The 14631-nt window shown below is 39.0% G+C and overlaps 2 protein-coding genes across 6 annotated transcripts in view; one reads left to right on the forward strand and one right to left on the reverse strand.

The window, feature by feature from the left end:
- The window catches only part of GEMIN6 (gem nuclear organelle associated protein 6), a 53116-nt gene extending 49356 nt beyond the window's left edge, over positions 1 to 3760 (reverse strand). The window contains exons 1-3 of one of the 3 annotated variants that reach the window (XM_044065023.1): positions 3677 to 3760; positions 3511 to 3593; positions 3210 to 3368 (exon numbers count right to left, since the gene is read on the reverse strand). In XM_044065023.1, coding sequence (XP_043920958.1) covers positions 3210 to 3343 — 134 coding nt within the window. In that variant the 5' untranslated portion in view covers positions 3344 to 3368; positions 3511 to 3593; positions 3677 to 3760. The other 2 variants (XM_044065025.1, XM_044065024.1) reach the window with 2 other exon arrangements.
- A 15-nt stretch (positions 3761 to 3775) lies between these two features.
- BBS9 (Bardet-Biedl syndrome 9) overlaps positions 3776 to 14631 on the forward strand; it is a 2479230-nt gene continuing 2468374 nt past the window's right edge. Inside the window, exon 1 of one of the 3 annotated variants that reach the window (XM_044065020.1) lies at positions 3776 to 3961. The gene's annotated coding sequence lies outside the window, so the exon portion shown is untranslated. Of the gene's footprint in view, positions 3962 to 3984; positions 4091 to 14631 lie in introns of those variants that run through there. The other 2 variants (XM_044065022.1, XM_044065021.1) reach the window with 2 other exon arrangements.

Below are 14631 nucleotides of genomic sequence, written 5' to 3' on the forward strand. Positions count from 1 at the left end.
ATTCTTCCTTGTAGTGCAGTATAATGTCCTTGACAAAACCACACAAATAAGTAGATGAACGCGAAAGGTACATTGGGGCTCACAATGTGCAAGCTTATTTTGATCATCTGTTAGTACACAATAAAATTTGCAAACTGTTAATCATTAAAAATAAGGCCAGTTCAGCAATAAGAAAGGAAAATACTAAATGTATAACGTACCATGCTAGATATTGAAAATGTTGAGGTATAGCTGGTTCTAAACCTCTGAATCAAGCAGTAGGTCCAAATGGCTAAACAGGCTCTAGATTCCATTTTTGGTACCATCTAGACTCACCTGGTTCACTGTACTACAATGTACATTATCTTAGCTACTGAACGACATTCTATCACACAATACATATCATAGTGAAATTTATTTGACTGGGTGCCTGTCATCTCACTGGTGTCATACTTTTGAATACATCTTGAATGACTTGGCTGGGGCTAACACCTATGAACACTCCCAGTAATATTTTTCAGTGGTATGCAAGGGAGGTGTGATGTTAAAAGGGGTGCCAGCCCTTATTTCTTAAAGGCATGACAAAACAGCATAACTGCACACCAGTTTCCACTGCTCCTTCAAGACTAATGCTCTTACAAGCAGTTTATGAGTTTACAATGAAACCAAGAATTAAGCTGCTACACACATTCCTTATCACTCAATAAACCAGACTCAGCAGTGGTAGACGAGATTAACCATATACACAGCAACAATCATGAGTAGGTGTCAACTGTGTCATCACTAACTTCGGAAAATTATGTCACCAATATATTTAAAAAAGTGCAAGATTAACAGGAAAATTATATAGTGCTTTTCCCCCCATTTAAATAAAGCTTCTGGATACATTTGAAAGAAAAAGAGCCAGGTTACTTGAAAATGAAAATGTTACTTATTAGTTAATGGGGTTGTTATAGCTCAAGCTCGTGAGAATAACATAAATACTGCCATTTTCCTTCCAGATAAGTAATGCTGCTAAAGTGCTGATAACATCTTATATGGAAGCGAGATCCCCTTAACTCTCCCAATACCTGAAAAATGTGTTTTATTGTTGAAAAAGGTGTTGGGGACCATAATATCAAATATATCTTGTAATATGCATACAATACAAGAGAAGAAAAATAATATTTGAACAGTATCAAATATATCAACAGTATTACTTAACCAGTAGCTCTCAACCTCTTGCCCAAAAATACAGCAAACACTCGGTTAACTGAAACTCAAGCAACAAATATCGAAGAAATACAGTACAATTTTCATGTGTTGCACTTTGTTTTCCCCTGCAGAAACATACCTTACGTTTTTAGAGTTTTAAAATGGAAGATAGGAAAAAATTCCCTGTCTCCCCAACCTGAGAACAAGTCAAACCAAACAAAATAGTATAGGATACTATTAGTCAGGCCTTTTTTTAATAGTAACTCTCAAGCAATCAGAAACTACAGTTATCCAGCATCTACCAATCCCCATGGGTGCCAGTTGACTGAAAGTAAGGACAGAAACCCCAAATTAGGAACACTTTTAAAGTATGGACAGTGCTCACTTAGAAAAATGATAGAATAAGATGTGTACTACTATGCAAGATGTGAAAAACAAACACAAAGTCTGTACAATTATGTCAGGACTTTAACTATCACCGTCTTGTCAAAGTCACACATTTTAAGAAGTCCAAGCAATATCAGGGACACGAGCAGTATAACTTCACTGATTGGGGGGGGGGGGGGTATGGCATTTATGGATTAAATTGAAGTGAAAATTAGTAAAGTACAAAATAATAAGAATGGTGTGAATTGGAATGCCATACAGGGATGATGTTGACCACTTTCTGTTTATTTTTTAATCTTAAAAGTATTTTAATGCTTGCATTTTGAAGAAACAATTCTGTACATTTACATAACATTCACTGTATTACATCAGTATACTGCATTATAATGCAGTTTACTAACATACGTTAGAGAATGGGCAAACTGTACATCAGCACCCTGACTGGAGATATTAATGTACAATTAATGCTGGCTGAAAAATGAGTCCGCTGCTTCAAGAGCTTGGACTAAAAAAAACCCAATGGCCGCCATTAGTGCTCCTGCTGTTTAACGAGTGTAAAATATATTAAAAAAAGAAAGAAAACTGAAAAACAAAAGTCTGTGTGTGTTTATGCCTGTGTGTGTGTGTGTGTGTGAGTGTATGCGTACATGTGAGTGAAAGCGGCACTCGCTAAGCAGAGCTTTTGCTGTTTAGCTAGTGTAAAATCTAAATGTAACAGGAAAAACAGTTTGTGCATATGTTTCTGTGTGTTTATGTTTCTGTCTGTGGGTGTGAATGCATGCACGAAAGTGAAGTGGATGTCAGTGAGAGAACGATTCAACAGGGACAGCACCAGCATTCAAGAGGTTTATGTACCTCTCACCTATTAGTTAATTGAATAAAACCTAAAATAAAGGGGGAACAAAGGGTCAAAACAGGAACACAGTCGTGTTAAAAAAAAAAAAAAAAAATCACAAAGTTGCTGCAAAAATTGGACTTGTGTTTGGATGCATTTTCTGAAGTACAGGGGTGTATGTGGGAGAGTGTCTGTGTGACAGAGGGAGAGACAGTGAGACGATGGACCACTGGCAGCAGCAGATGAGAGGTTTGCGTACCTCTTGACCTTTTAGCTAAAGTAATGTAGATAAAGCCCAAAATAAAGAGGGAACAAAGGCTCCAAAATAGGAACAGATTTTAAATGTTACACTTAAAGTAAGTTAAATAACAGGATTTATGTTAGCACGAATTTTCTGAAAGTCAAACATATGTCATTATTTAGTGACTTTAATAATGACTAGCAAGAAACAATTTTAGCAGTAAGGGGCCAAAAATAAAGCAAATATCCAGATATTTTTAAAAGTGATATATTTTGGATGTAAAATGCTTCCTCTAACACCCTTTACATTGCAGCATGCGTGCTTACAGTTTAGAATAGGCGGGCCTGTATATGCTTGGGCGGGGTTTCCTAAGTTGAGAGGTTAACTTTCTCTATCGCCGCCCAGGATTTTAGTACCTGTTCCTAGTGTGGACTAACATGAATACTAATAATTATAATAATAATCAAATATGTGTTTTCTAAGCAAGAGTTTCACAGGATAACATACTCAGGTCAAATACATATTAAAGAAATCACGCCTTTGCTTCAGCCACATCACAAATTGCATACTAACGTTCCAGACACTGGATCAATCGTAAATACCCATCCTTGATGACAGCTCTTTTCGTTATCTGTAACAGATACTTCTTTGTTTAAAAACTCTTGCCATTCTGCCGGTTTCTTCTTAGACCACTCGCTCACGTCCATAATCAAACGTCATTCAAGGAGGAACCTATTTCAATAAGCAAAAGAAAAGCATTTCTCGCTTAATAACGGTGGTATAACATAGAAAATCCTGCATGTTTTAAAGAATACCCCCCCCCCCCCCCACCCCCCAACACAGACTTACAGGCCAATGGGCATAATATTAGTACCTCGCAGGATGCGCAGTAGCAAATTCCTTGCAGTCTTAACGGACTTCTTAATGGCAGCAGCAATTAAAGCTTGATGATGGCACCTAAAGAAAGCCGTTGACAAATGTGTTTAAAAGACATGCATAAATAATACAAATATGAAAACAAATCCCATTTCCTACATCACCTTATATTTACATCTGCTTCACAGACCCACTAACAAGGAGCATACTCTATATCCTGTCTTGCGCAGTTTACTTTTTGTTGCTATGACAACTGCAAGATGGCATCGTCGGCGAAAAGAACGAGTGCCCGTGGTGCTACATTATAAGCAGCTACCTTAGAAACGTAATGCAGGTTATAGTATCTGAGTATTTACCGGGATGGCTAAATAGCTTTGAATTCCTATCTCAACAGAAATCACTGTAGGAAAAAAAGAAACGGTGTATTCATTCTTCTTTTTACTTATGAGGTATTACAGCATAATTGCATTTTAGAATTTGTAAGCAGCACAACTGATTCTTAGAAGTGTAATATTGACTGTGTGTTGCCTGAACGTGCATCCCATTTGTTTTGATCTTTTCATCCTTCGCTGTCAGAGGTAAGCTTTAATCCTTTTGAAATTCCAACGAATACATGTATCAAGTCCGTCGTTTGAAGTGCTTGTAGCCATAACATCAAATGTGGGGGGCAGTAAACACAAAGAGTAGTTAAAATTAGTTATTGCACTAACTGTTTGTCATGCACTGAAACATTTACAGTGTAAAAATGAATTGCTTCACACTGCAGTTGCATTTGGAAGAATTGAGTTAATTGGCTCATTTAGTTGCACAGGGACTGGATTTCGGTAATAAACACTTTGTGATGGTGTCAGCTGCATACAGGGGATAATCCTTGCATAGTTGTAAGCTGATTTGTGTCTTTAGCATAGCACACGGCCCCGCATTAAGTTCATTCTTTTTAAAAAAGAATAAAATAAACAGGTCTTGCTACCAACTGGTATTAACTCTGTGGTTGTGGATGCTGCTAGACAAACTAAGTGATTTTGCTGAGCAGTTGCACATTTTTCTTAGTAGTAAGAATTTGTTGCCTTATGGTTATTTGCACCCATTGTATTGGATTTTTTATACTGTGTGTGAATTAGCTGATAAAAATGAAAGAAAACATCTTCTTACTAAACTTTTTATGGGCTTGGTTAAGTTTTGGCCTCTTATATTGAAGTGTTGTGAAAAATTAAGTCGCTGATCTTAAAAATATATTTTTAATTGTGTCAGTGTAACCCTTGTATGGAAGATATGTTTGTGAAAAAAAATGACAAAAATGCTGAAAATGAACTGGTTTATGTGAAGATGTTTTTTTTAAAGTTCTGTTTGTCATTTTTACTATATCTAGAAGTATCACCCTTCTGTATGCAAGACTTATTATAAAAGCTGGTTATGATGGGTGCATCCCCGACCCATTTATATTTGACCACACTAGGGGAATGCTTATGTTGTGAGCTATGAAGCCTTTGTTACAGGTATGAAAAAGCAGTAGGGGAGACAGTGCTACAGTACTTTGCTACTGTGGAGGTGGGGGTCAGTGATGCAAAACCTGTACAATTTTGTCAGCAGGTAAACTTATAAAAGCATTTCCAGTTTCTTAGTTATGGTCGATCTTCAAAAAAAAATGATAACCTTTCCCTCCAGCCTATGTCTGACTTTAGGCCTGAATAGCTGTTTGTCAAAATTTGTAGATTCACCAACAGAATCCTTAAAACAGTTGTTGGTTTAGACTTTTACACCTATGCATGTCAGCAGGTTTCCTTTTCTGTGTGTGGATTTGCTGTTGGAAAAGAGAACTGGAGTATCCATTAACACCTGTGTGGTGTGGAATGTTGCATCTCTTGCAGCCTGCACATATCTTTGCATTCCAGAGCATTTTCTGAAAAATAAACTTAAAAAAAAATAATGTAATCAAGGCTTTTTTATTGTAGGACATCCTAGATTAACAATCTTAGTGTCATTTTATTAGTAAATCCTTGCTCATTCTATTTCTGCCTATTATATGCTGGTAGGTAACTTGATTAAAAAGTCAGACCCAAGAAAGGTCTGGACACCGTAAGGAGCCATTGGGTGTTGACTGGAAATATACAAAAAAAAGTGCCATAGACTTGAACGATGTATGGAAAACCAGTGATAAAATCTTGTCGATTGTCTCATATGTCTTTTAAGTAATGTTGAAAAACAAGGATAAAACTGAATCATGTTTATTGTTGCATCTCCACACCACATGCTCCAGTGACCTCAACCTCATTGCCACAATCAACAGAACGTGCTGGAGGGACAGGTTCATAACCCAGAGACTGCCCTTGCTATGGAATAGAATTCCCATACATGTCAAACAGAGCACCTCACTGGCCCTCTTCAAGAGAAACCTTGATGAGTGGATGGGAAATAGAAAATTCACCCCGGGGATCACTCCAGTGGCTCTACTCGATAGAGGCACTGGGAACTAAGGTTGGGTGGCACGATATCAGGGTAATCCTATGGGTTAGGCTTGTAAAGGCTCCAGGGCCATTAGCCTAATACACACCTATGAACCTATTTGCTTGTAATTTTCAAAGTTAGCACTTATTAACTTTTCTTCTTGTTCAGTAGCTAGAAGTGTGTGTGCATATTTATACATATATATGTTTGTGTGTATATTTATGCATTGGTGTGCCATCATATGTCTGAAGCAAAGATTTCTATCCTTTCCTTGAATTTTTTTTCTGTTTCAGTGGCACCAAATGGCTTGTCCCTTTCCACTCTTCTCGGTACACCACCAGAGTGGTAGATACCCTCTCCTTACTGAAATGACTTCTGGTGGAGAACTGAATTAATTAGATCTTCAATCTGACTTGTTTTTCACTGAAATTACATTTCTGTGTATAGCCCTACAACATCCCATGTATGTATACAGGGAATTCTTACAGTATCAGTCTCAAACAAAACCTTTGATACATTTGCAGCCATACCTGAGGCAGATTTTAAGGTTTTCTACAAGAACTGGCATTGCATCCTTCATACACCAGTCCATACTTATAGAATGAGGCTCATTCTAGTTCCAACATGTTGGAACTGTACTTGAGTGACTAACAATAATGCATATGCCAAAACAAGAATAATATCTCACCTGCAGTGTACATGCATTTATTTATTTTTATTCAGATTAGGTTTCTGGTGTGTGTGTGTGTGTGTCTGTGTTTGTGAGTGGGTGTTGTGTTTGTTTAAATGAAAAAGTTTGTTTAATGGAAACAAGTGTGTGGAAATGATTGAAAGCCCATTCAAGTTTTTGTTATTGTGAAGTTACAAAGGTTCCCTGGAGATGGTAGAAGAGGAGTTGACAAGTGAAACCGGGAATGGGCATTATGAAATGTAAGGTTTTGGATTTATTATTAGCATCACTGGTTCAGTGTTTTGTGAACTGTTTTTAAGTTTAGGGACATATTTCCGGTGACTTTTCATTATGCTATACTTCTATTGGGCTGGATATATGTGAAAGATAACAGCTGCTAATATTGGGAGTTGCTTGCTTCTGGGAATTTTGGAAACAGTTTTCCCCTCTTATTTATCTAACAAGTTTTTGGATGAGAAGCATTGCACATTTGGTAATCTAGTTTCCCTCTTCAAATGAGGCTTGCAACATCGGGTAGCAGTCACCTTTCCAGCATAATTTCTTGTAATTGTTAGGCGATGAGCCATCTGACAGTCAATTGAATGGCAGAAATATGTGTTGTGCATAGGAAGGGAGAGCACGTATGTGGAGTATGCCGATACTGGCTTTGTCCTTGGAAATCCAAAATGTGGTTAAATGTCACCAACTTCTTCTAGCAGCAAAGCATAAGGGACTACATCCAACAGTCTCTCATTCTTAATCCTTGTGTTTAAATTCCAAAGCTTGAACATTATTCCAAGCCATGGTTTGGCAAGTTTGACACTGACAGTATACATGGATTATTTTCTTACAGATACTGAAAGTAGAAAAAAAGCTGACCTTCTGGAAATGGTACAGAGATGAGTAAATAACTTCCCTGGTTAGTTAGAGAGTAACCAGTAATATGTTGTAAACGGTGTAAACTGTAAAGTGTATTTTACTAAAGAATGAGAGAGGTGCTCTGTTCATGTCCTCATATAGTTAACTGCTTTTCCATCTGTTTATTCTCTTACATTTTAAGTGCAGCAGTTATTGACAATGCTTTTACATTAAGAGGACTGGATTCCATCTAGTGGCAATAAGTGGTGGCCTGGTCTAGCTGAGAACAGAAGTTTACCTCTAAAACTAGTGCTAGTATGGTAACGTGCAGTTTACTGATGCAGTGTACAAAGTTAAGCTTAGAGCAGCTAGCTTGTGTGTCAACACTAATACCACATCCTAGCACTATTTAATACCATATCCTAGCACTAGGTAACTCTAATCCTAAATACTAGAGACCACCTTAGGAGACCTCTGTAAAACCCAGTCCTCTGTCCCTAATAGCCCACCCTAATACAGGTCTGGACAACATGGATATGCAACTTCCAAATAAGTCCATAGCCAGGTTGGTAGGTGTGGGCATCCTGAGGCAGTGTAGCAATTCTTTCATGTTCACTGACAATCTTTTAATCCTTAAAGAAACCAACATAGTATATGAGAGATGTACATACACAATTTCCTTGGAGCCAAAAATCTTGCATGCAAACAAGGTTGTCAAGAACACGCACTGTACATCCACCACACATAGTATCCACACACACAGACCATCTTTTGCTGAGGCACTAAAAAGTAATCTCCCCAAACCTCAAAGACCTCCTAAGTCTACAATCGGCAATGCATGGTATCCTGGTTTAAGAAATATACAGTAGCACTCCGCTCATCCCATAACAGACCCATCATTGAGTACAGTGCCCCCTTCAGCATGTATCTGACTAGGCATATGCAGCAACTGGAATGCCCACAGAGGTTTCTTACCAAGAGAATTCAGGGTATTAACCCACTGTCCTATACAGATCACCTTAAAGTCCTGTCTTTGTTGGTGACAGGTGATCTATGCTTGGCATGTAAAGCATGCTTAGAGCCAGCTCTGAAGGAGCTTTTTCACATGTGCAAAACAAGCCGCACCAGAAACACTAGATCCAGGAATTTGAACTTTGCTTGTGACCTAAATATTACATGTTGGTGAGACAGATATGTGACTCAAAGGATCCCCATGCTCTGGAATCCGTGTGAAGTAGAGTCCATCCCTAACCCTATTCAAACATAACCTTGGCCATTGGATATGTAATCATAAATTAATTCCCTGGCTGGACAGTAAACATTACCTAACTAACATGTCTCCCACATAATTTTTTAGCAGCCTCCTAACATCTCACTCATAACAACCCCCCCCCCCCTATTAAGATGCCCATTTTACAAGGGGATGCAATTGGGTTGAGTTGCAAGGCTAGGTTTACAAAGGCCCTGGGGGTTGTTAGCCTAATGTATACCTATGAACCTAAATCAAGTGAAGATGAACTAATGGACTGGTAGACACCAGGTTAGAGCTTAGAAGTGAAAATGGAGAATGAGGTTTCCTGGGTCAAACTGATGCAGTAATTTAAAACTGAAATACAGAACTCAAGTGCTCCTCAGCAATTACATTCTGCTTGCCGAGCACACTCAAGCAAATCTGCAGTCTGCGGCTACCACTCCACCCATACAGTATAAGAAGGAATCAGTACTACAAACTAAACAAGGATATACATTTTGAGCCTCAAGAGCAGGAGCACACTCAAGCAAATCTGCAGTCTGCGGCTACCACTCCAGCCATACAGTATAAGAAGGAATCAGTACTGCAAACTAAACAAGGATATACATTTTGAGCCTCAAGAGCAGGGTCAGTCCACCCAGGCATTCTACTTGTATGTTTTATGAGAGTGAAGCTATTACATTAGCAGTATTTCTTAGTAGTTCTCAGCTTGCTAATAAAACTGACTTTTGTAACCTTGTGTCCCCCCCCCCGCTAGTATAGTAATCCTAACTGTCCAATAGACAGTATACATTTAATTCACATCCCTGTGACTAAATTAACCATCAAGCAGCCCTCTCAGTGCTTTCTGCCTTAGTTTGTATCACTTGGAGGCCCACCTGTTTATTTACATCTCTATACATTCCCCTTCATTGCTAATGTATCTCCCTACTCTAATCTGTGCACAAACTGGTTACTAATCAGCAAGTTAATGTGAAGACACACTCCCAACCTTAATAAACTTTGCTGCCTCTTCTCTCCTTCATTTTACAGGTAGTTTGAATTATTACCTACCCCCTCTGAGGCCTTCACTGATTTCCACTGATTGCCTCTCTGGTTTCCTTGCATTCCACCTGGTTTACACCCCTTGTGCTATCTCCCTCCCCCAATACAAAGTCTATATTAGAATCCTGCTGAGCATGGAGCCATCTTTAAATTTCTAGTCTCCCACCAGGACACAAGTGCTCTTCAGCAATTACATTCTGCTTGCCGGTAAGCCATTAGACCTCAGGAATGTGTTTTAAAAGTGTTCAGATTTGTAAAATAATACTTACTTTTTCTTTTGTCTTGGTTGGCTCTGCCCCACTCCGTTTGCCCTCGCTCGCTCAGGCTCTCTCAGCTCCTCTGCCCTGCCCACTATTTGCTCCCACCCCCACTACCTCTACATTTATAGTAATCACAGCCACACCCACAGCTCACCCTCACATCACCTCCACCAATCACAGCTCCTCAAGTCATATCACATTATACCACACCAACTTGCTCCACACAAAATACTCCCAATCACTCTCATTCCCACTAGGCATTTTTTACATCACCCGCACTACTTCCCCATCCACATATAGTGCAACCCTATAATTCCTATTCAGACCCCCCCACCTAGAAACAACTTAAACGTTATAACCATGACTATCACGCAACTAAGTCTAGTCTGTCTTCTCATAATTCTTTACAACACCACAAGTTATCACTCTAGCAATATCCCTAAACTTAGTAGCACAACACTGCATTATGCACTCTCGTATACAGACACCACACATTATAATAATATCTGTCCACAGTTATTCAAGACCTACATAACGGATCAATTCAGGACTAAACACATATGCTCATTCCTACTCCAAAAAAACACAATACTTTCTCACACTCCTCACCAAACTCCAACATCTGTATAACCATTTTAACTCCAGGCTCACCATAAGTGGGGATATCCACCCCAACCCAGGCCCAAATCCATCCTGTCCAACTCAAACTGCTCCAACACAAATGTCAGAACATAACATCCCCACTTTCTTCATCCCTGGGCAAATCAACAACAGCAGCAAAACCAACCATCTTTTAATGCTAAATATTAATATTAGAAGTATCAAAAATAAAATACCTCAACTCCAGGCCACAATAGCACACTACTCCCCAGACATAGTTGCTTTAAGAGAAACCTGGCTAAATAAAAACATAGCTAACTCAGAAGTTCTCCCTACCGACTACAATATCATTAGACAAGACAGACCACTTCATAAAAGGGGTGGAACTGCCTTACTGTACAAGTCAAACTTAACTGTCTATCAATTACCAAACTCCTACCCCTCCCCCAGTAATTGGGACATACTTATCTCACAACTTCAGCTTCAGCCTAAAAAGGTCATCTCCACAATTGTGATCTATATTCCACCTGGGAATACACCTGCTAGCCTTGAAGACTTCTTATCCTGGTGTTCTTCCACATACTCACAAGAAACCCTTATTCTGGGGGACTTCAACCTAGATTGGTTCACCTGTATATCAGAACCACCAAGTAATCTAATAAATCTCTGTGGCTACCAGCAGCTAGTCCAAATTCCAACTCGATGTGATAAAAAATCTAAAAGGGAATCCATCCTTGACTGGGTCCTAACTAACAACCCCACATTGTACCCTCACACAGGCAGTCTCCCAGACACCTTAAGTGACCACAACATAATATACTTTATACGTAGTAGAACAAGCATATGCAAAACCACTAACTATATATCCAGTAGAAACACAAAAAAATTCTCTCCTGAGGTCCTCAACACTTTACTTTGTAACTATGACTGGACCCCCCCTAAAAACCCTCCCACTTGACCAAGCTGTAGCATATTTCAACAAAACATTTCTACAACACCTAGACACTGTCGCTCCATTGCGCAAAATCAAGGTTAGAACCTCTACAAACCCTGGCTCAGTAAAGAAACCAAACAAATCCTCAAGTCCAGAGAAACTGCCTGGCTTTACTATCAAGAAAACAAATAAACACAAAGCCTAACTAAGTACCAAGAACTGTGCAACCGTGCAAAAAAATGCATTAGGCTGGACAAAAAATCCTACTACACAACATTACAAACTAAATACCAACACAACCCGCAAAAATTTTGGAAAAATGTAAACCAGTTACTAAAATCCACCCAAAAGGCTATCCCCAAATCAACCACCCCTGACACTAAAGTTCCCATCGAAACACAATTCAACTCCCACTTTGTGAACTCAATTCTATCCTTAGTATCACAGGACAGTTCCTTCCTCACTAGCCCAACACAAATAACACTAGTACAAGCTTTACCCTCAAAACAGTTTCCACCACTTCAATCAAAAGCATGCTGTCCAAACTAAAAACCTCACCAACAGCAGCCGACCAACTCCCCAGCTATTTCTTGAAACTCACAACAGATGCTATTGCTATCCCAGTCTCCACTCTCATAAACAGATCAATTGTTGAAAACTATGTGCCAAAACTCTGGAAAATATCCTATGTTACACCCATACATAAAGGCGGGATCTCCACTGAACTTAATAACTACAGACCCATTGCTTTACTCTCCCCCCCCAGCCAAAATCCTAGAAAAATGCATCAATACCCAGATGCTAAACTATCTCCTAGACAGCAACATCCTGTCACCTACTCAGCATGGTTTCAGACCTGCCCATAGTACCACTACAGCCCTCCTCTGCTTCACAGACGCAGTAAACCGTCTCAAAAATGAAGGCCTACAAGTGTCAACTCTTTTTTTGGATATGTCCAAAGCTTTTGACACAGTCTCACACCAAATCCTGCTAAACAAACTAAACCAATATCATCTATCAAATTCCACTCTTACCTGATTCCAAAGCTACTTAACTGACAGGTACCAAGCTGTGAAATGGGAAAATTCTTTCTCTCCTCAGCTGCCCATAACTATAGGAGTCCCACAGGGTTCTGTCTTAGGATCACTACTATTCACAGTCTTCACAAATGACCTCCATAACCCACACAGCATGCATCTATAATTCAGTATGCAGATGACACTACCTTAATCTGTGCTGCACAAAACATTCCCACCCTCCTGCAATCAACTCACTTAGCATTCTCTGATGTTGAAAACTACCTTACCAAAGTCCAACTTATCCTCAATCCAAAGAAAACTCAGCTTATGATTATAACCAGTTCTAACAAAAACACTAACAGTCAATTCACTATCTACTCCACTAATGCTACTCCAGTTACTCCAGTGGCACAGGCTAAGCTATTGGGAATAACCATAGACTCCCACCTAAAATTTGATAGTCATCTCAGCTTAACTATTAAAAAAGTACATGCCAAACTGGGGTCGCTCTACAGTATCAAACCATTTCTTACCAACAACACAAGATCAGCCATTGCTCGCTCCCAACTTCTATCCACCCTACTCTATGCATCTCCCATTCTGACTAATCTCAACAAAACTGAACTAAGCAAAATGGAAGCCTGCTATAACAGAATTGCCCGCTTTGCTGCAAATTGCTCATATAGAACTCATCAATGTACTGCTTTGAGACAGCTCCACTGGCTTGAACTGCCCAACCTCCTAACCTACAATCAGCTCTGCCTCTGTCATTCTATCTATTACCTCCCCAATAAGTGTCCTGTTCTCAAAAACCTAGTACAACATCACTCAGCTAAAATGCCTCTTAGATCATCAAGCAAACTACTACTAGAAGTCACCAACAGCTACAATAGCTTTGGAGATGCACTATATAGTAGTTCAGTGGCTAAAAAATGGAACTCTGTCCCTACAAGCATTCAGAACACATCATCCAAAGCCTCCTTTAAAGACCTCATCAGGCAGCATCTCAAGGAAAGTTGGCAGTGCCATGATTGCTCCCCAGGCTAGTGAAAGCAGATAACACATACATACAAAATCTAGAGCACTTGATAATAGTTTTCAATCTTACTCACAAACACTGGCTAATCTACAATGTATGCACTGTACCTGTGTACTATGTATGTATTCTACCTATGTTCCAAATTTCAGCTGTACACCACAAATCTATTAATTACCTTTATTTTTAAAATTAATATTTTTTTGTTTGTTCTCTCCACTGTAACTGTTTATGTGCCGCATACCACTGTAAAAACATGTCTCCTGTAATTTGTGTGTATACTGATCATGTGTAAATAACTAAACGTGTCTGTAATTTTTCTTTGTGGAGCTTTTCTCCCCGGGCCTCTGCTGAAAAAGGGCCTTTTCGGCTCAGTCAGACACCCCCGGTTAACAAATGTAAAATAAAAATAAACTTTTTGTGAAGCTTTTCTCCCCGGGCCTCTGCTGAAAAAGGGCCTTTTCGGCTCAGTCAGACACCCCCGGTTAACAAATGTAAAATAAAAATAAACTCTTATGCAGATGTCATTGAGTTATTGCAAAAAAGCAAATCGAAGTTTAATGGACAGATACTAAACACCTTTATTAGTTTCACAAATGTAGTGACATGAGTACACATAGAGTATGAAAAAAAAAACATTTTTTTCATTTTCCTATTATGCATATGTCATTTTTCTTAATAAGTACTATTCAGTCTAACATTACATTGCTCAATTCCTACCTTCCCTGAAATTTCACTCCTCCTAGCACTATTCTGCATGTACTGTTCTCACAGATTCCATTTATTTCTATGTAGTCATCTCCTTCCCTCCTTCCCTTTTCTAAAGAGCCCGCCTCCAATTCTTCTATCTCCTTTACAACATTCAATAATTCTGTTATGGCTGGTTTTAGATTTTGATTTCTGTTTTTTCGTAGTAATTTTTTTTTTTTTGCAGTTGACAACATTAAACTCAGTATGGCCGTATTATGTCTAACAAATTCAGTTTTTATACCCCAACTCAA

Source organism: Protopterus annectens, chromosome 3.part0 (genome assembly GCF_019279795.1).
Source record: "Protopterus annectens isolate FY-2018-M chromosome 3.part0, PAN1.0, whole genome shotgun sequence".
Taxonomy (NCBI): Eukaryota; Metazoa; Chordata; order Ceratodontiformes; family Protopteridae; genus Protopterus; species Protopterus annectens.